General features: G+C 33.5%; 7 protein-coding genes across 15 annotated transcripts; 4 read left to right on the top strand and 3 right to left on the bottom strand.

Annotated features, from left to right (window-relative positions):
• Positions 1–152: 152 nt before the first annotated feature.
• Positions 153–10,436, bottom strand: LOC124422987 (ADP-ribosylation factor-like protein 5B). 2 transcript variants are annotated; one of them, XM_046960176.1, is made up of 4 exons: positions 10,395–10,436; positions 3,441–3,554; positions 2,626–3,070; positions 153–2,404 (listed from the first exon to the last, which is right to left on the bottom strand). In XM_046960176.1, the coding sequence occupies exons 2-4, from the start codon at positions 3,484–3,486 to the stop codon at positions 2,356–2,358; spliced, it is 540 nt and encodes a 179-aa protein (XP_046816132.1). In that variant the 5' UTR covers positions 3,487–3,554; positions 10,395–10,436; the 3' UTR covers positions 153–2,355. The 2 variants fall into 2 exon arrangements, with proteins under 2 accessions (XP_046816132.1, XP_046816133.1); XM_046960177.1 differs by having other exon boundaries at positions 3,441–3,548; positions 10,395–10,432.
• On the top strand, positions 4,912–8,359 carry LOC124422976 (6-phosphogluconate dehydrogenase, decarboxylating). Its single transcript, XM_046960152.1, has 5 exons — positions 4,912–5,446; positions 5,668–5,891; positions 6,206–6,450; positions 6,532–7,160; positions 7,232–8,359. The coding sequence occupies exons 1-5, from the start codon at positions 5,436–5,438 to the stop codon at positions 7,572–7,574; spliced, it is 1,452 nt and encodes a 483-aa protein (XP_046816108.1). The 5' UTR covers positions 4,912–5,435; the 3' UTR covers positions 7,575–8,359.
• Positions 8,494–10,130, top strand: LOC124422986 (INO80 complex subunit E). Of its 4 annotated transcripts, none has more exons than XM_046960172.1 (6): positions 8,494–8,633; positions 8,912–9,062; positions 9,172–9,353; positions 9,428–9,554; positions 9,649–9,821; positions 9,906–10,130. In XM_046960172.1, the coding sequence occupies exons 2-6, from the start codon at positions 8,919–8,921 to the stop codon at positions 9,988–9,990; spliced, it is 711 nt and encodes a 236-aa protein (XP_046816128.1). In that variant the 5' UTR covers positions 8,494–8,633; positions 8,912–8,918; the 3' UTR covers positions 9,991–10,130. The 4 variants fall into 4 exon arrangements, with proteins under 4 accessions (XP_046816128.1, XP_046816127.1, XP_046816131.1 ...); XM_046960171.1 differs by having other exon boundaries at positions 8,498–8,633; positions 8,906–9,062; XM_046960175.1 differs by lacking the exon at positions 8,494–8,633 and adding an exon at positions 8,679–8,739 and having other exon boundaries at positions 8,906–9,062.
• On the top strand, positions 10,285–11,658 carry LOC124422983 (E3 ubiquitin-protein ligase MARCHF3-like). The gene is made up of 2 exons (XM_046960167.1): positions 10,285–10,737; positions 11,167–11,658. The coding sequence occupies exons 1-2, from the start codon at positions 10,285–10,287 to the stop codon at positions 11,656–11,658; spliced, it is 945 nt and encodes a 314-aa protein (XP_046816123.1).
• LOC124422982 (sin3 histone deacetylase corepressor complex component SDS3) lies at positions 11,640–13,608 on the bottom strand. Of its 2 annotated transcripts, none has more exons than XM_046960165.1 (8): positions 13,469–13,608; positions 13,290–13,353; positions 13,039–13,152; positions 12,741–12,942; positions 12,439–12,619; positions 12,238–12,355; positions 12,048–12,132; positions 11,640–11,880 (listed from the first exon to the last, which is right to left on the bottom strand). In XM_046960165.1, the coding sequence occupies exons 1-8, from the start codon at positions 13,590–13,592 to the stop codon at positions 11,785–11,787; spliced, it is 984 nt and encodes a 327-aa protein (XP_046816121.1). In that variant the 5' UTR covers positions 13,593–13,608; the 3' UTR covers positions 11,640–11,784. The 2 variants fall into 2 exon arrangements, with proteins under 2 accessions (XP_046816121.1, XP_046816122.1); XM_046960166.1 differs by having other exon boundaries at positions 12,238–12,352.
• Positions 13,609–14,223: 615 nt separating this feature from the next.
• LOC124422979 (cystathionine gamma-lyase) lies at positions 14,224–16,789 on the top strand. 4 transcript variants are annotated; one of them, XM_046960160.1, is made up of 8 exons: positions 14,224–14,365; positions 14,595–14,717; positions 14,816–15,103; positions 15,198–15,332; positions 15,458–15,593; positions 15,652–15,804; positions 15,928–16,093; positions 16,165–16,789. In XM_046960160.1, the coding sequence occupies exons 2-8, from the start codon at positions 14,676–14,678 to the stop codon at positions 16,307–16,309; spliced, it is 1,065 nt and encodes a 354-aa protein (XP_046816116.1). In that variant the 5' UTR covers positions 14,224–14,365; positions 14,595–14,675; the 3' UTR covers positions 16,310–16,789. The 4 variants fall into 4 exon arrangements, with proteins under 4 accessions (XP_046816116.1, XP_046816115.1, XP_046816114.1 ...); XM_046960159.1 differs by having other exon boundaries at positions 14,231–14,365; positions 14,543–14,717; XM_046960162.1 differs by lacking the exon at positions 14,224–14,365 and adding an exon at positions 14,380–14,509.
• A 319-nt stretch (positions 16,790–17,108) lies between these two features.
• LOC124422980 (solute carrier family 35 member E2A-like) lies at positions 17,109–19,065 on the bottom strand. Its single transcript, XM_046960163.1, has 5 exons — positions 18,385–19,065; positions 18,040–18,291; positions 17,775–17,961; positions 17,432–17,635; positions 17,109–17,343 (listed from the first exon to the last, which is right to left on the bottom strand). The coding sequence occupies exons 1-5, from the start codon at positions 18,653–18,655 to the stop codon at positions 17,151–17,153; spliced, it is 1,107 nt and encodes a 368-aa protein (XP_046816119.1). The 5' UTR covers positions 18,656–19,065; the 3' UTR covers positions 17,109–17,150.
• Between the last annotated feature and the right edge of the window lie 9 nt (positions 19,066–19,074).

Below are 19,074 nucleotides of genomic sequence, written 5' to 3'. Positions count from 1 at the left end.
TTCTTCTTAATACCTAATCTGATAAATGCACAAGTACAAGGACGTCAACTATTAAACAAGCGTCGATTCTTAATACGATATTACATCAAACTATTTCGTTTCATATATGATAGACAGACGGGAAATGAAGAAAATCCTAATGTTTCTTTGCATTTTCCTTTAAAATACATTTTATTCGCTATTTACTATTTATAATAACGTCACGGCACAGAACGTAACTATCCAAGACAATGGAATTACCAATAAGTGCAACTTTATTGCAGCCCTCCTCATTATCTCTAATTTATGTAATTTAATGCAAAATTATTTATTACAAATTTAAACCACGCGTACTTTTTCCGTACGGCTTCTTTACGGATCCTTCATTTTCATGTCAATATTTTTCAAAAGTGATACTATCGGAACAAAATGAGATCATCACTTGTACGTAGTATAAAAATTTTAAAAGAGGAAGACGGATAGAAGAGATCTAACGATTTCGTGTGATTTTGAACAATGTCGCAGGAAGCAGGTTCGCCTGCTTTGTTAAATTGAACATGATATCTCTCTCTCTCTCTCTCTCTCTCTCTCTCTCTCTCTGTATGTACATATAGGCATGTACATATACATGTAACGCACACACGCTTTATACACGCTGACTTTCTCCTGTTTCTTTTTTTTTTTTTTTTTTTTTTAACTAATTCAAATAAGAAAATAACTCAGGGTGATAAAAATCTTCGATTCGATAATACTACTTTTAGTCACGTTTCTATCAACAATTATATCATTGAAAGACTTTGACAAAATTTCGATTAAAGAGAAAATAACGTATGTATGTTCATATACGATGTGCAAAAAAGTGCGATTATTATAGGTATGCGCGGTAGTTCGTTATTTTCAAGTGTCATTTCTCAATATGAGAAAATTATTTTATACGTAAGAATCTCACTCTTGACTTTAGACGGCATTTGTCTTATACAATGATGTTTAACATTTTCTCAATTAAATTTAATCAACGTCCATTATATTGATACTCAATATTGTTAACATCTTGACTGAATATTGTCTAAGTAACGCAACCCGGCGCAATAATATTTCTAACTGCATACAAATTATTATCAAAGAACTGTTGATTGAACATTAAAACGATATATTTTTAATTAATTAATAAATAAAACTTTTTGTTCCATAATATATAATTACACAGAAATGAATTTGTATCGTTTTGTATCAAGTGTATTAATTTAATTAAGATTATTTGTAACGCACAAGTCAAATTAGATTTTTCCAGCAAACATCCGTCCGTCAGTTATCTATCCTTGTTATGAAGTCTTACAGCTGTTTGCACGGTTCAGACGGTACGAAATCTGCTTAAAATTTGATACAGAAATGTTAAAAATATGTTACAGATTGGAGCTATACTTGCTGACCTTACTTTTTTCTTCTTCTTCTTCTTCTTCTTCTTTTCTGTAGTTTTTTCCTTTTCTTTTTTCCTTTATTTTCTTTTCTTTTTTTGTTTGTTTTCTTTTTTTTTTGGTTTTTTTCTTTTTTCTTTTTTTACAGTCGCTTATCGTTAATAAAGTGTATAAAAACTATGTACAAAGATGTACCTTTTACTTTTGCATAAGAAGCCAAACGATGATATTCTCTTTGTATGTAAACAAGTACTTCCTGCGGCTTCGGCATTTGTTATAAGCACAAGTGAACGGGTCGAATTCTATTTTGAAGAATTTATTTTAGATTCTTCCAATTGCGCTTCTTTTTCTTATAATAACCGATAGTTATTATTGGATAGTACTTGCGGAAATTAAATGATATATGAAATATGTGCGAACGAGGAATAAGAGTTGGCAGTTATCACTCTTGAAAATGCATGTTACTTAAACGTAAAACAACACATATTTTAACATATCTGTAATATTGTAAAATTAATCAAGCATTATACATCATGGGAAACCTCCTATTTTATATTTTACAATCTTCTTTAGCTTCGCTCTTTTTTTTCTTCTTTTTTTTTTTTTTGTTTTTTTTTTTTTTCTTTTATACCTATCGATAATTCATCTTTTCTCCACAATTATTTTCACGTTTTTATATTAGGAAACGCGAGCGTGTATTATTATTTTATTGAAAATAAATAAATTTTTTGCCCGTCCACTCTGAAATACATTAAACATTTGCTACGGTAATTGTCTCGGTATATGCAGTTATACTTTGATCATCGTACTATAAATTAATGTATCATTTTAAAACGTCATAAAATTATTTTTTCCAATATGTGTACGACCATCAAAGTAGCAACAATACTAACTCGCGCTAATCACATATTATACAGTTTAGTTATTCCGTCGAATTTATGACAAATTCTCATAATGTACGTCATGTCTTCTTGAGACGTCCAACGATCCATTCCAGTCCTTGATAGAGTCTACAATGTCAATTATTTTATCAATATTATACGCCGCATCTAACAAGAATTCTTCTCTACCGGATAGTATATGTATATACACGTGTGTGTGTGTGTGTGTGTGTGTGTGTGTGTGTGTGTGTGTGTGCGTGCGTGCGTGCGTGTGTGTGGGGAGAGAGAGAGAGCGAGCATGACATAATAATGCAAAGCATGATAGAATGAAGAAAGAAAGAAATATTTACCCTTCTCCCGTGAGAGCACAACAGCTTTGTATGTGCCACTGATGTTTTTTGATCGATGTTAAATCTAGTTGCCTTGAAATTTCAGCGGCTGTCATACTACCCTTCAAGTCCTGCTTATTAGCATAAACTAAAACATTAGCTTTGCTAAGTTCCTCGTGATTTAACATAGAATACAATTCTTCTCTTATCACACCGAGTCTCTCTCTATCTGTACTGTCTATAACCATAATTATGAATTCTGTATTCGTGTAATAAGTAGACCATGCGGCCCTTAAGCTCTGCTGTCCCCCTAAATCCCACATTATGAAATGAATATTCTTCCATACTACTTCTTCTACATTTGAACCAATAGTCGGGGACGTATGAACAACCTCGTTCATTAGAAATTGATATAATATGGTTGTTTTACCGGCATTGTCCAATCCTACCATAACTATTTTATGTTCTGAAAAATGATTTATGTTTCGATAAAATTTATATATACAAGTAGTAATGTAGTAGTAAATGTAAATTTGTATTATATGAATAAGTCCATCGCGTAGAACGTAGGAAACATGTAATATTTAGCAAGTAATTGATATACAAGTAGAAGAGGCCAAAAAATATGGCCATGACCAAGCATTTCTTACTCTTGTATAATCCACTTGTATCTAGTTTTACAATTGTAAATAATAAAAAAAGTTACAAGTACAAAATAATGGATATATATTAAAATGAAGAGGGCAAAAATCTAATAAATTTGTGAAAATGTCACTTTCACAAGAAGAAAGAAGCAAGGCATAAATATTGGATTACTCAAAAAAGATCGCTTTTACCTTCGTTACCAAAGAGACTCCACAACTTTGCAAATAGCAATCCCATATTGAGCCCACAGTTCCAAAATAATTCGAAAAACACCGCGCTCGGTAACTCTCTCTCTCTCTCTCTCTCTCTCTTCCTCGTATACAGAGTACAGCCTTGATTACGATAAAGAGAATGTATTTCGACTTAGAAATAGGACATCCATCTCATTGTTACAGGGTTATGTCCAGCTTTCCATCACTTCACTCTTTCTCATTTGCACGATATTTCGCAGCCTCATGTCAACGACCGGTGTACCGTAGAAGTGAGAAATGCACGATGGTTTTTCAACTGTTGCAAGTACGATTAGATAAACTGTTAAATGGAGTAATTTTAGGCGAACATTCCCTAATCTAATTAAGACGATCGCGACATGTTGCATATGGGATTAAAATGCCCCTACATACTGATTGGCCCAATCCGAGTTTGCAGGTATGACGATATGACGTCATACGAAGTATTACCATGCGCCGATTGGAGGAGAACTACTAGAAAGCGCGCGCAAAACGATATTTCCCTGCCAATCAAACGTCCATATGTATATATATATATATATATAGATGCATTACAATCCCTAAATGATGATTTACTCTTGATAGTTGCAACTACTCTTGACTAGTAAATACTAGAAACGAAACTATAATTTGTTTGCATATGAAGTGCATGGATAGTTCAACGAAATATTAAGTAATCGAAAGGTATCGAGTATGGAAGAACTCTCTCCAGAACGATACTCCACAAGACTCAAATTTCTACAATAATTTGAATTTGATATTTCCATTATAGTTACTCTTTGGATATTTTTTTCTTAAATTTATAAATTCTAAATATAATATAAATAGTGAATTTGATAGAAATTTCAATGTCTATTCGCAATTACATTTTTTCTTTTTTACTCTTTTCCCAATATTATAGCATCGTTACAAAATATTTATGAATGTCAAAGCGTTAACGAAAAACAACATGTACGATTACGTGCGATAAGTAATACTAATCAAATATTTCGATGAAAATAGAGTTAAAAGCAAATGAAGGATTATGAACGCCGCCATCTAAAGGCGAACGTTCTAACTAAACTATACACATCTAGCTGCAATATATATAAAAATTCCATGTTTTATAGCGCCAACTAGTGTGTCGACATTAAAGATACTGTTAGCGCGCTTTCTTTAAAAAAATCTCATCGTTACTATGTGTTTTTGCTTAAGAAAACGTGATTTTTGCAACGATATGCAATTTTTTTTAAACGATATGCAATTTGATTTCTCATACGCGCGTGCACGCGCACACACACAAAGAGAGATAGATAGATACGAACATATTTATCACATTGACGCATTTCTCAAGTTATTAATCTTTCTTAATGACGCATGTTCTTGAGCGAATGTCAAATTACACGGATAAAATATGCGTAATTATTTAACATCAATGAGTACAACAGACATATTGCATATATGCACGTAACATCGGATTCCTTTATAATGATTATGCTTAATCGACAGAAGTGGAAGTAATACATGTTATATAAAAAAGAGAATACTTGGATTTTTCTTTTCCTTTCGAATCTACGTATATGACATTGATATAAAAAATGTGATGAATTCTTTTTCAATTCGGTAAAAGAGTAGCGACAAAAAAGGATCGCATATGTGTGTGTGTGTGTGTATACGCATGCACGCACACCGTCGTATATGGGACATACCACAAAGGAAGAATTTTGGAGGCTTGCTTGCGTAATATATTGTGAAATTCGATTTAAGCGTATTAGTGGTAGTAGCGGTAGTAACCCAGCTAGCATGCCGAGGATATGTGCGTTATGATTGGCTTATTGATGTCTGATGACTCTGCGAATACATGATTATTATGTGCTGTGTTAGTTGGACATTCGTCAGACATAGGTATATATGGCCACTTGTTGCTGCTTATTATCCTTCTGAAGAATATTTTCGTTAATTAATTTTTGAAAAAAAATGACGCAACCGTAAGTAATCTTTATTAATTTGATATTTAACATATATATATATATATATATATATTAAAACATAAAAAGCTTAATTAATTTATATTACATATAAATTCGACGATTTTTCTTCCATTTATACAAAAGATATTTAAACATTTAATTGAGAGATAACGTATGAGAGACTGAACATTTTTCATGAGAGGTTTTCATTGCAAGGTATTTCATTTGGAAAATTTCAGCACTGCAGATATCGCATTAATCGGCTTAGCCGTTATGGGACAAAATCTTATATTGAATATGAATGATCATGGCTTTGTCGTTTGTGCCTACAATCGTACGACGGATAAGGTAAAAGCATTTCTTGAGAATGAAGCTAAGGGCACAAAAATCATTGGTGCATTTACTTTGCAAGAAATGGTTAGTAAACTTAAGTCTCCAAGAAGAGTAATGTTATTAGTTAAAGGTAAGGCAGTAATGTGTATTATATATATATATATATATGTGTGTGTGTGTGTGTGTGTGTGTTGCAGTGTAAGAAAACCGCTCAATTTAGTTGGTTAATTGTCGATTAAGTTTTATGATATTCGCTTTAGTAATAAAAGTATTGAAATTTTGATAATTATTTCTTCAGGTCTAATAGAAATATTGATCGACGTTTAAATATATCTTATAACGTGTCGTTATAATAGAAAATGTAATGTAATCGAAAAGATTTTGTAGAAAGATGAGTGATAATAAATTTTCGTAAGAGTCTGAAAGTCATGGGTACGTTCGCAGCTGGTTCCGCCGTAGATGCATTTATCGAGCAGCTTGTGCCCTTGTTATCTCCCGGAGATATTATCATTGACGGTGGCAATTCCGAATATCAAGATACTGAAAGAAGAACGATATATTTAGAGAAAAAGGGAATACATTTTGTTGGAAGTGGAGTAAGCGGAGGAGAAGATGGAGCACGATATGGGCCCTCCTTAATGCCCGGTGGTAATCCTAAAGCTTGGCCGCATATCAAGGAAATCTTTCAAGTAATAAAGCAATTGCGAAATAATGATCGTTTCGTAATTCTCCTATGAAAGATCATCATTTTATCAAGGCGTACTTTCCAGGCGATATGCGCTAAGGCTGACGGGGAGCCCTGTTGCGATTGGGTAGGTGAAACCGGTGCGGGACACTTTGTAAAAATGGTACATAATGGCATCGAGTATGGTGACATGCAACTTATTTGCGAAGCCTATCATATCATGAGAGATGGTTTACAATTGAATCAAAAAGAAATGAGCGAGGTTTTTAATGAATGGAACAAAGGGGAATTGGATTCATTTCTTATTGAAATAACTAGAGATATTCTTAAATACAAGGACGGGAAGGGCTATTTGTTGGAACGTATAAGGGATACGGCGGGACAAAAAGGAACCGGTAAATGGACGGCTATAGCGGCATTGGACTACGGTATACCTGTCACATTAATCGGAGAGTCAGTTTTTGCAAGATGCCTTTCCTCCCTGAAAAATGAAAGATTAGAAGCTAGCAAGGTGTTGGAAGGACCCGATGATAGTTTGTACCAAGGCGACAGAAAAGAATTCCTGGAACATTTACGAAAAGCTTTATACGCGTCGAAAATAATATCTTATGCGCAAGGCTTCATGTTACTGAGAGATGCTGCACGGGTTCACAAGTGGAACTTGAATTACGGCGGTATAGCGCTTATGTGGAGGGGTGGATGTATTATAAGAAGGTAAATATGACGAGTAAATATGACGAGTAAAATTCGAGCTCGTTAACTAATAACTATACCATCTTTTATAGTGCATTTTTGGGAAATATAAAATTGGCTTTTGATAAAAATCCGAAACTTAGCAATTTACTGTTGGACGACTTCTTTGCCAGAGCAATGAAGGAATGCCAGAAGAGCATTAGATTCGTCGTTTCTAATGCCGTGACCCTTGGAATACCAAGTCCTGCATTATCAACGGCATTGGCATTTTATGACGGCTTTAGAACTGCTCGGCTCCCAGCGAATTTACTTCAAGCGCAAAGAGATTATTTTGGAGCACATACGTATGAATTAATCGGTCAAGAAGGTCAATTTGTACACACAAACTGGACCGGTCATGGAGGAAACGTATCCGCTTCGACGTACGACGCTTGATGATGTGTCTCGAAGAGAGAGATATAAAAATAAAGAAAAAAAAAAAAAAACGATAAAGAAGCAAGTGTTGTGCAGGTTAATAATAACGCCTTTCGTTGATAATATCGGAAGCAAAACTTTTGCTTTAGGCCGATCATAAAAGGTGTTTCTCTTTGATAAATATTTAATATTAAAATTTTATTGCTTCCTAAATGATAGATATAAGCGTTTAGTTATACGAACGTGGAAGATGCCTCTGCGGACTAATGTTATTTTTCTACATCTTATTGTACGCGGCTGTCTTAACGAAAACATAAATATATTTGTGAAAATGAAAAAATACAATAATTTGATCAACTCTTTTGTAGGGATTTATAATCGCGTAAATCGTAAGATTTTACACCGAGTCGCGAGTGAAACTTTTCTTTGTACAACAAGTAATATGGCAAGTAGAAGGATGAGAATTGTATTAGGCGCCAATTTCTTTTACGTTACGTTTACATTTAGCCGAAAAAATTCGTGGCTTCGTTCCCGATGAAACGGAGAACGTTCGATGGAGAAATATTATATATTCAATGGGAATTCGATCGAATGAGAAAAGGCTTATATAAGAAATTTATCCAATATCTGTTTATATGATTGGCGCGAGGAAAGTATTTTTGTCAGTAGCGAAGCGCCAATCACAAAGACCGCCGTACGAGGAAGAGACATTCTGAGACTGGCGGTCACGTCTAAGGACAAACGAACCTAAGAGTCTATATTTGTAATTGTTTTTCTTATAAACATTTCGCCATTTTGTTTCTCAACTTTTTCAATCAATTCTGTTTATCCTGTAAACTTTATTGACTTGAGTTGGCTGTGGTTACTTAGAGGAAAGAAAACAACAAAAGATGCAGAAAAGTTACCAGGCAAAAGTTCCCAGACATCCCGTTTCCGGTCGAAAGAGAACCATTCTGAAGTTACCGAAGAATCGATAAAAGGGTCCAGAATGGAAGCCAGTCATAAACAACTTATTTATCTTCATAATAATTGGTTGCCGCATTGGTTTGCGACACATAAAACAGAATTCTGCGTTTTTATGTAAGTATAATTTAAGTTGAAATTTGAACGTTATACGGAAACGCTACTTACATTACATTATTTCCGATACAAACATATGGCGATAAGCTCCTTCCCATTGTCGTTTGTTAGTTAACCTCTCAACCTTCTCTCATAAAATTCTTCATACGTAGACACATATATAACATATTACCAGTTTAGATTTATTAGGTTTATATATATTTAAAACAATCGATAAGGGAATGATATAATTGTTTCGCTTCAATTTTCGTATATTGCTTTATATGCGACAGTTGTAGATGATCAATGTTGGAAGGATGGTATTGTCGTTCTATCGCAAACAACAATGCAGATGCGGAGGAAGATGACGAGGAAAGCCCAGAAGAGGAAGTACCCAACTACAAGGATCAGTATCGAAATCTTAAGAGAAAATTAAAATTTCTTATTTATGTACGTTGCGATACGTCAAAGTTTATAAATCAAGTTATATCGTTATATATATTTACGTATTGTATTTCTTCTACGTTGTAGAAGAAATTAACGAAGAAATCTATTTCAGGAAAATGAATGTTTTCAAGAAGCTTTAAGATCCACCCAAAGAAAATTACTTAAAGTAAACAGGGACAAAAGTTTCTTATTGGACAGATTGTTGCAATACGAAAAGGTGGATACGTCATTTAGCGAAAGCGATGAAACTGAATCGTCCGACGAAGAAGTTGCTAGGCTTGATACGTCCAAGAGGTAACCCTTAATCAAATTTTAATCGTAGTTAAATGTTTCCAATTTCCTTCTATATCGTTACAATACCTTTCCAGAAAAAAGATAGAAATGAGTGTTGGTAATCATATTTCCCATCATCCGTCTACAGTTACAAAGCCTCTTAATACGAGCAAAAAGAAAAAAGCTGCGCCAAAAGTATCGAAAACGAACAGCATACCTACGGTATGTAACCTCGTCTATATATAGACGTCTGCGTGTTCTCTTATTTTAATAGAAAGTTCAACGTTTATGTTAATAGCTAATACTTTTTTTCAAGGTACAAGCGTCCAACAACATGGTACCAATTTCTTTAATGTCGGATGGACATATGACACCGGAGGAAGTGGAAAGGCATTTGGAATCTCGTCAAACGTTTATAGAACTTGTTCCAGAAAAAGCACCACCTACGGTTCCAACAGAAATGTTTAGCAATGATCCTTCGCTGGATAGGTAACATTCAATTTCTATCGAATTGTCGAAATATTAATTTCTTTTCATTATGGTGCTGCTCTCTATTGCGATCGTCTATTGTAGTGAATCCAATGAAATCGGCGAATTAGAAACGTCTCCCAGTAATATGGGCGAAGATTGTCTCAGCATGGACATGATGGCTGAGTGACATCAATTCAGCCATAGATTATTAATCAATTATAAATTGCACATAATTGCATGTTTCGTTAATATTAATATTTTATTCAATTAACTTATCTGTGTATTCGTCGTGTGTAGCATAATAAAATTTTTTATACATATGAAAAATGTATATGTAAAATATCTTTATAAATAATTTTGATCCAGTGCTTGGACCAATATTTCGTTAAATTAATGTACCAATATCATTGTTGATATTTATCATTTTTGCGAGAAAGTTCGTTCTTATATACAAAAATCATGACATTTTCTATAGACGTCAATGTACATCTGTTGTACATGTACGCGCGTGCGCGTGACGCTTAAAAGAATTTCTCATTTTGGCTTCGATTTGTTTCTGTCCTTGATTTGTCAATCATCCATTGTTTTTCCCTCTCTCTCTCTCTCTCTCTCTCTCTTCTTAGTACAGAATACTCGTTTTGTTATAATTCATTATATTTTTCAAGATATATCGGAAACGTTGGATATAATGATTACCGTTAATAGTTCAGTCGCAAGTACATTAGAAAGAATCATTTGCAAGATAGAAGTAGAAACGACTTCGGATAAAGAAATTTCTCGATTTGCAACTAAACGAAAACTCGATGACATTGGAATGTCAGGTAAAAAAAATAAACGGGCACGGTGCGAAACAGCTGGTGTAGAAGAAATACATTGCCGTATATGTTATGATTCTAATCAGCAATTTCCTATTGTTTATCCATGCAAATGCAAGGTTGGTTCATGTCAATATATTCAACATGCTGATATGAGATAATAAAAAATATAATATAGTAATATTGCATATTACTTATGATTGTACAATATGTACAATTTCCTCTCTTGGTAATTAATACGCGTGCATATGTATATACACATATGCACGCGTATATATATATATAAATGTGTGTGTGTGTGTGTGTGTGTGTACGTAAGATTATAACATTTGCCATTATTCGGTACACATTATCGAGCTGCAGTCCATTAGACTTTATAAATATACACTTATATCTGAAAGAAGAACGTAATATGAAAAAGTTGATGTCTTTTGTTGCATACAATTCAGATAATTATCTTAGACAATTCTTTCGTCCAGTTGAATTTTGTTAACTATAGAAAAATAAATATGTCGCTTGTATATGAAATTTGTATATATTATTTATAGGGAACAATGGGTGCTATTCATGTGAAATGTTTGGAACATTGGTTAGAGGAAAGCAATAGAAATAGCTGTGAATTGTGCGGACACGTATTTCAAGTTGAACGCACACCACGTTATAAAGCTATTACATCTATTATTATTTGGCTGTGCATTAGTCAACATCAACGGCAATTATACATGCGCAATTTGAGAACAGATTTACTCCGCTGTATCATCGTCACACCACTGACTATAATATGTTCATACATTTGCATGGTCGGGGCTGATTTTTATGCAATGAATAATTACAATAATTTTCCCCCAGCACGATGGACTACTTATTCTTTGCTAGTAATGATGGCATTATTAATTTTCTCATATTTTCTATGGATATACATGGCAATTCAGAATCATCAAAAAATTTGGTTCTACTGGTGGCAGAAAACAAGCGCGGTGAAAATTACATTGCAGAATAGAACTTCAATAAACTATAAATCTAATATATCACAAGTTTGATCATTATTTGACAATTAAAATCATAGAGCGGTATATATACAAACATACGTATACATACATACATACATACATACATACATACACGCATGCATAGATATGCATATATATGCGAATGCCATTGAAGAGTCACGCTGCTCGGCGTTTTATAGAAATCTTGCCACGGCTCAGTTGTGATATGTAAATCCTGACTTTGCTTCCATCCGAGATTTTTTTCACCCATATCTATTAAAGGGGCATAAATTAAACCGATCACTTTTTGCTATTACTTAATATGCGCCGAAATATAAAATGATTTCAAGTATCATTTGTTTTTAACAATGTCAGCATTCGTTATTCTTCGTTCGTTATTTCTGAATAAGTTAATGAATACGTAGAATAATTTCACTTACAGCTTCTGTCCCGATCGCTGATATGTTTGCTGCAAATCTTGTCAAGTCTTGTCCCTCTACATATACCGGTTGTCCACGATGGAACCTATGGAGTATTTCAAGTTGTTATAACAAGTTATATGACCAAGATATATATTGTTGAGTTCTTTGCCAGATATTGATTATACGAAAGAGATCATAGACACGTTACCATCTTCTTTCGTATAAGAGTTTTCCGCCTTCTATCCTTGTTTCCACTAGAGATGCGTCGGTAGACGGCGAAATATGTTGAGATTGTATATTTACCGTGTTGTAATGCGGTAGCACTACTATTTAAAAGATTTAGAAATAACGATGAATATTTGTTAAAACGAAACGCAGAGTAGGTAATAAGAACTTGTGAGATAAGAACCTGGTTTCCTTATTGTCGTTAAAATTTTACCCCGACTAATAGCCTTCAAATCACTTTCTATTTCTTTTTCATCCAATAGATAGTTCAATTGTGCAGGAGGTGGCTTTCTACGTTTTTCAACTTTTTCAGGTACTGGATCATTTGGCCGTCTACGTAATTTTCTCGTCATTACAGGCTTTACCTAGGAAAACAGTTACAAATGATAGATTATTATATATTTTTCTTTTCTTTCAACTAATATTATATGCGTGTATAAACTTGGCATTAGCTAAAATTGCCTAATCTAAATGAAATAACTCAACCTCCATCGAATCCCCCGTAAGTTCCATTGTATGACGATCAGATTCTATCATTTTCCTTTTCTCTTCCATGTCAGTCAGTAAGTTTTCTTTCAAATCTATTTTCTTTTCCTCAAATTCTTTAGCGGCTGCTTTCTTCTCAAGTATGTAATCTCTCTCGACCCATTCTGTTAAATAATCTCTATAGATTATATTGAGGCGCAACCTAACAATGAGTAAAGTAACAAACAAAAAAAGTATCAACATCAGAAAACAAAAGGGAAACGAAAAGAAGACGATTCGATCAACGATAATGCGTTACCTCTCTTTGTATTGTGCCTCTAAGCGTTTTAGTTTGCGATTATATTCCGGATGAGTGCCATCCTTTAGTTGTTGCAACTGCTTCTTTAAATTGGCTAATTTGTCTTGATATACCCTAAAATGCATTTTTTTTCTTTTTTTGTTTTTTTTTTTTTTTTTTTGTTTTTTTTTTTTTTTTTTCTTCCTCTTCCTTATAACTAAACCAAGAGATCAGTCATGATCTTCAAAGAAAAAAATATAATCATATCTCACTGTTCTTTTATTTCCGTATATTCCTCGGATTTTCCCATGTCGGTCTCGCTAGCTTCTTCCGTGTCTGTATATTGAATTATAATAATATATTGCAAACAAAATTGTAATGGACAATTCAACGTACTGTTTGAAACGTTGACGATATAATAATAATGAGTCACATTTAAAATACAACGTACCTTCATCGCTATCGTCCTGTTCCTCCGCATCACGATCTTCCTCGACGTATTCCTCATTATCTTCGTCGATGTCATAATCTTCTTGGGTGTACATCGTTGAAAACGGTGAATTTTGATACGACATTGTCTCATCAAAATTAATACATCTACATTCTCAGACTCAAAAGCTTCATGCTTTTAGGTTAGAGACATAAAATATGAACTAACGACAAAGCTTCCATCACGTGTCCCATGTGGAAACACAACAAAGCGCAACGCATTCTTATAATGAAATAATAGTAGGATGAGCTGGAAAGTATAATCGATTAGTTCTCATTCTGAGGAATGAGCTCTTTTGAAAACAAAAAGATATTTACTTTTGAAAGACAATGCTCTTTGGAGGGAACAGTTTATGCATCAAAAATAAAGTCCTTTTAAAGAGTCAAAGTCGAAAGAGGAACGAGGTTTAGACCTTATTATTTTTAAAATGAGGTGATTTTATTTTTCATCAAAGACCGGTCAAGAATAATGCCTTTTGCGAAAAAAAAACGTTTTGTACAGTGGTGAACCTTGGACAGATCTTTTCTTTTTCTTTTTTTTTTTCCATTGCATAAACCATTCTCGAAAAGTAGCATTGGTCAACGTGATTTTTTTGAAAGAAAATAAAACTCTTAAAAGAATGTTAACGTAAGATACGTACTAAATCAAGCCTTTGTCTTTAAAATGATCTTTTTCGTCAAAATCTGCCCCTAGAATAACACCGGCCGTTTTCATTGATGGCGTAAATCATCCAAGGATAGCTTTGATCCTTTACCGCTAGGTTGCACTTTGAACCACAATTCAAACCGCAGTTTGCATTCTCCAAGATTCTATAACAAGATTTAACTATCTTGTTGCTAACTGAGTTTCACGTGATAAGTATGTGGATAACGATTCTTTTATATTTTTCTTTAATCTTTCTTCTTGTAAGATTAATTCTAATCTAAAGGAATTATATAGATATATAATGAAATATCGAGAATATATTTAAGTATAAAATCAAATAAGTGTGGTATAGTATAGGTGAAACCTAAGTAAAATTCATATTATTTTAAGGTTACTGAAATATAAGATATACATTGTCAGAATGCAATCTAATAATATACAGGAAGGTTTTGCCACAAAAGCTATTCACGCTGGTCAAGATCCGGCGCAATGGAGTCATTGGTCGTTAGTTCCACCTTTAGTAATGTCTACTACCTTTCAACAAAATGCTCCGGCAGAACATAACGTAAGTCTAAGAAATGAGATAAAGTTCAACAAGCGTATATATATATATATATATTGTTTTTTTATGGTTCAAAGTATACACATTGAAATGTTTCTTAGGGTTACGAGTATGGCAGAAGTGGTAACCCAACGCGCAATGTATTGGAGGCTTGTTTAACGGCATTGGAAGGTGGAAAGCATGGTTTTACTTTTTCGTCGGGTTTGGGAGCCATCACAGCTATAACCGGCTTATTGCAAACTGGCGATCACATAATTTCTGGAGATGACGTATATGGTGGAACTAATCGTCTCTTTCGAAACTGTCTAGTTAAACAAGGTGTTAAAATTTCTTTTGTCGACCTGACAGACGTAGAAAATCTTGCGGCTGCTATACAACCAAATACCAAGGTCAGTCTAATAAGAAATCTAAAATAAAGTGACCTTTTTTTATGTAATGTGTGCGTTTTCAAATGTAATGTTTAATCCAGACATTGTTTTTCAGATGGTTTGGTTGGAGACGCCTACGAATCCTTTATTAAAAATAGCAGATATTGAAGAAATTGCAAATGTTTTAAAGTCTAAAAATTCAGATATCATTTTGATAGTCGATAATACCTTCCTGACGTGTTATTATCAAGTGAGTGGTATAATTTGACAGATATAATTTCTGTAGAGTCTGAACTTATCGAATGATGTAAAAAACTCTATATATATATATATGTGTGTGTGTGTGTGTGTGTGTGCGTGCGTGTGCATTTGTAGAAACCATTAGAGCTCGGAGCTGATCTTGTAGTATATTCTTTAACAAAATATATGAACGGACATTCGGATATTATCATGGGTGCAGTAATTACAAGGAGAGACGATTTAGCGGAAAAGCTTCGTTTTTTACAAAATGGTATGTAAACTTATCGACGCGAATATACCTTTACTAATTATATATTTAAATATTACAGCAATGGGAATAATTCCGTCGCCATTTGATTGTGCTATGGTCAATCGTAGTTTGAAAACTTTAGAACTTAGAATGCAGCAGCATATGAAAAATGGATTAGCCGTTGCCAAATTTTTAGATAAACATCCTCTAGTGGATAAAGTTATTCACCCTTGTACGTATTAGTTCTATTTTGATAGTATATGTTATTTTTGTTGCATCCTTTAAATTGTCCAATGACATATTTTTGTGCCTATCATACTAATTGAGCTTATTTGGATAATATCAATATTTTTAGATCTCCCGTCTCATCCGCAATATCAACTTGCTCTTAAACAATCAACAGGTCACAGTGGCATAGTATCATTTTATATTAAAGGAAATGCCAAAAAATTTTTGAAAAGTCTTAAATTATTTGCTTTAGCAGAATCGCTTGGTGGTTATGAATCTTTGGCAGAATTACCGTAAGTGCTACTGTATAATAGAGGTATATTAAACGTTATATAATAATAATAACAATAATATTATGTTATAGATCCGTTATGACTCACGCTTCTGTCCCAGAAGTGACAAGGAATGAACTAGGAATCACTGATCAGTTAGTTCGTTTATCCGTCGGACTTGAAACGGAAAAAGATTTGTTATCAGATCTTAATCAAGCTTTAGAAGCTTCTCAATGATACGAAAAATATTATTCACGTGTAATTATTTTTAAATATTTCAACATCACAGATCGCCGACATTGAAACTACGTAACACACACACACACACACACACACACACACACACACACACACACACACACACGCGCCTTTCTGTTGAGTTAGAAAGGAGGAGAGGCATATAAATTATTAGAAATTATTTTTTTAAAGAATGTTTAATATAACACATTCCAATAATCACAAGCCGAATAAGAATGCAATAGTGGTCTATCTTGCTACGTGCTTTGCATCGATTTTTGAGATCGTATATATATATATATATATATTTTTTATATATATGTTATATAACTGCTGTTATTAGTTTCATTATTTAAAAAGAAATTAGTCAATATAAATTTCCTCGCCTGATCGCATATCTATGCATAGATTTGTACATTTCTGTATATCCATTTTACTACTGGTAAAAAAAAAATTGCCAAATATAGTCTTTTATTTACACGTGTGTAAACTTTTATTGAATATAAATAAATGTAATATTTCCAGTAAGGAAATATCATTGAGAAAGGGACAGATATATTCCTATGGTTTTGACATTTTTGGAGCTTAAAAAGCACTTAGATTTATGTTATTAGATTAATTAGATAAATTTTTTTAAAACTTTAAAAGAAGAAAAAAGAGGGAATCGTTATAAATGTTCAAGTGAAGAGCGAACGAAGGAAAATTTAATTCCATAAAATTAGTTGAATATTAGAAACAAAATGCGATAGAGATATTTAATGATATTATGAGAGATGTAAACAATGATTATATGGCGTTGTTGTCAGTATTTATATAAATTTTTATTGATTTTGAAATTTTATTACTGTAAATTAATTTTCGAAGTATGTCGTAATTTAGCAGTTTTAATCCTATCATATTCTTGCGCTTGATTGTATAACAATACACCTGCTATTACAGCACAAGTTCCAAGGGCCGATAAACCGGTTACTGAATTATTGAACAGTAAAACTGAGAGCCAAATTAAGAAAGCTCTTTTTGCTGTATTGGCGACACTGAAAAATGGGGATAATAATATGTTAACGTCATTGAGCGATTTATCTGTTATTTGTCTATTAACGTTCATAAAATTGTACTACCTACCTGTGCGTCACAGGACTTATATAATCCATAAGTACATATGCCGTAATACTTTGAAAATGGAAGAACACGCCATTCAAGAGAAATGCCGCGAATATTTTAAAACTTAGGGAATGCTCAAGAGCCGGCAAATCTACTAATAGAATTGACACTGGTATTTGTACCACGACCGATGCTAAACTTGTATAAAATTGTAATTCTGCTGGTCTAGAATTATATATACACATATATGTGTGTGTGTGTGTGTGTGTGTGTGATAATAAATATATCGATTTGAAATACAAATAAGATAAAGAACGTATTAACTTATGACGTACGGTTTAATGCAGGGAACAACATGACTTACGTATATTTGAAATTGTCCCCACTAATCAACATTTTCGAATAAACATTTTGAAGACACTCGGTCATGTTCGTGGCCATAGCGGCGATAAATCCTCGCAAATCGAAACTGATTTCATTTACCGAGCATAAAGCCAGACCACCCATTACAGGGATCAATGATAAATTTACATACAATCCAGTGTGTTCTCCTATAATGAAAACATCAATAGTATTTTTACATCGATACATTTATATCCCATGTAAATAATCATAAATCTTAGCCTTACCTAATAAATATCTGCTAATAAGGACGGTAAAAAGTGGTGCGCTACTCTTAATAGTTTCTGTAAAGCTTACCGCCACATAATTGAGCGATACTAATCCTAAGACTACAGTTGTAAACCTTGTACATCCAACCAGTATCATATGTTTATAGAAACCCGGTGGTCGCATTAAACGCGAACTAGCCTTATACATGCCGCAGGGAAAATACATTTGTATAAATCCACAAATTGCTGTCATTAACATTTGACAGGCACCTGTCGATTATCACAAATCGCATTTCTAAGAGAATATTTTTCCATGGCAATGTAAAATTTACGATTAATTAATACGAGCAAAAAATATCTTACCCAAAATAGTTGGATTGCCTTCCATGTATGACAATATGTATTTGTTTAAAAATAATGTACACCCACTGAAGACATACCATAACGTTAGGAATAATAACGCCCTTGGATTAAATAAACCGCCCTTTACGTCGTTCGTCAATATGACTATTTCTTCCCGTTTTTTAACGTGTTCCGTGTATTGTTTCCCGTGGCTTTCGTGTACCATCGACAATTCTTCCGTCCCATGAGGGACACCTTGGGCGTAATTAATACGAACGGAATGATTTTCCATCACACCTTTAGGATTTATGACATTACGTACGATTTATAATAAATATTATATTGTATTCCAATGAATTTACGTCCTTCCGCATTTCTATCGTAAAACTGAATAACATCAGCTTTTATTGGCAATCGGTATACGTCGGTTGATTTCGATGGGGAAGCAATACGTGTATTTGTTTATGTTCATACTTAGGTTATGCTAGGCGAACTTAACTTATCGCTCAAACTTTTTCCACAGATAAACGCCGTGATATGGCGCGATAATTAACACTCGCGCACGGACTTGAATCAGTTGTTTCTTCATAATAATTCATCAACTTTGCATCTTTCGTCAATAAATTCCTTCGACTTGATATTAAATCGATTATGATGCGTCCTAAGCTTTCATCGGTATATTAAAGCCACGCAACTTGAACGCATCCAGAG

The sequence above is a fragment of the Vespa crabro genome, chromosome 3, assembly GCF_910589235.1.
Source record: "Vespa crabro chromosome 3, iyVesCrab1.2, whole genome shotgun sequence".
Classification (NCBI taxonomy): Eukaryota; Metazoa; Arthropoda; class Insecta; order Hymenoptera; family Vespidae; genus Vespa; species Vespa crabro.
This window is presented reverse-complemented; position numbering and strand designations above follow the sequence as displayed.

Coding starts and splice junctions, on each gene's coding strand:
- LOC124422982 (XM_046960165.1), bottom strand. CDS start 13,592: ATGTCGTATCAAAATTCACCGTTTTCAACGATGTACACCCAAGAAGAT. Junction 13,153..13,289: donor TATACGGAAATAAAAGAACA/GTGAGATATGAT, acceptor AATGCATTTTAG/GGTATATCAAGACAAATTAG. Junction 11,881..12,047: donor CAGCGATCGGGACAGAAGCT/GTAAGTGAAATT, acceptor CCCCTTTAATAG/ATATGGGTGAAAAAAATCTC.
- LOC124422976 (XM_046960152.1), top strand. Junction 5,892..6,205: donor AGTAATGTTATTAGTTAAAG/GTAAGGCAGTAA, acceptor GTACGTTCGCAG/CTGGTTCCGCCGTAGATGCA. Junction 6,451..6,531: donor ATATCAAGGAAATCTTTCAA/GTAATAAAGCAA, acceptor CGTACTTTCCAG/GCGATATGCGCTAAGGCTGA.
- LOC124422983 (XM_046960167.1), top strand. CDS start 10,285: ATGTACATCTGTTGTACATGTACGCGCGTGCGCGTGACGCTTAAAAGA. Junction 10,738..11,166: donor TTTATCCATGCAAATGCAAG/GTTGGTTCATGT, acceptor TATTATTTATAG/GGAACAATGGGTGCTATTCA.
- LOC124422980 (XM_046960163.1), bottom strand. CDS start 18,655: ATGGAAAATCATTCCGTTCGTATTAATTACGCCCAAGGTGTCCCTCAT. Junction 18,292..18,384: donor AGGCAATCCAACTATTTTGG/GTAAGATATTTT, acceptor GATAATCGACAG/GTGCCTGTCAAATGTTAATG. Junction 17,344..17,431: donor ATAAGTCCTGTGACGCACAG/GTAGGTAGTACA, acceptor CCCATTTTTCAG/TGTCGCCAATACAGCAAAAA.
- LOC124422986 (XM_046960172.1), top strand. CDS start 8,919: ATGTTGGAAGGATGGTATTGTCGTTCTATCGCAAACAACAATGCAGAT. Junction 9,063..9,171: donor AATTAAAATTTCTTATTTAT/GTACGTTGCGAT, acceptor AATCTATTTCAG/GAAAATGAATGTTTTCAAGA. Junction 9,555..9,648: donor AAACGAACAGCATACCTACG/GTATGTAACCTC, acceptor CTTTTTTTCAAG/GTACAAGCGTCCAACAACAT.
- LOC124422979 (XM_046960159.1), top strand. CDS start 14,574: ATGCAATCTAATAATATACAGGAAGGTTTTGCCACAAAAGCTATTCAC. Junction 15,333..15,457: donor TCCTGACGTGTTATTATCAA/GTGAGTGGTATA, acceptor GTGCATTTGTAG/AAACCATTAGAGCTCGGAGC. Junction 15,805..15,927: donor GGATAAAGTTATTCACCCTT/GTACGTATTAGT, acceptor CAATATTTTTAG/ATCTCCCGTCTCATCCGCAA.
- LOC124422987 (XM_046960176.1), bottom strand. CDS start 3,486: ATGGGATTGCTATTTGCAAAGTTGTGGAGTCTCTTTGGTAACGAAG. Junction 3,071..3,440: donor GAGTCTCTTTGGTAACGAAG/GTAAAAGCGATC, acceptor ATCATTTTTCAG/AACATAAAATAGTTATGGTA. Junction 2,405..2,625: donor TGTGCTCTCACGGGAGAAGG/GTAAATATTTCT, acceptor TTGACATTGTAG/ACTCTATCAAGGACTGGAAT.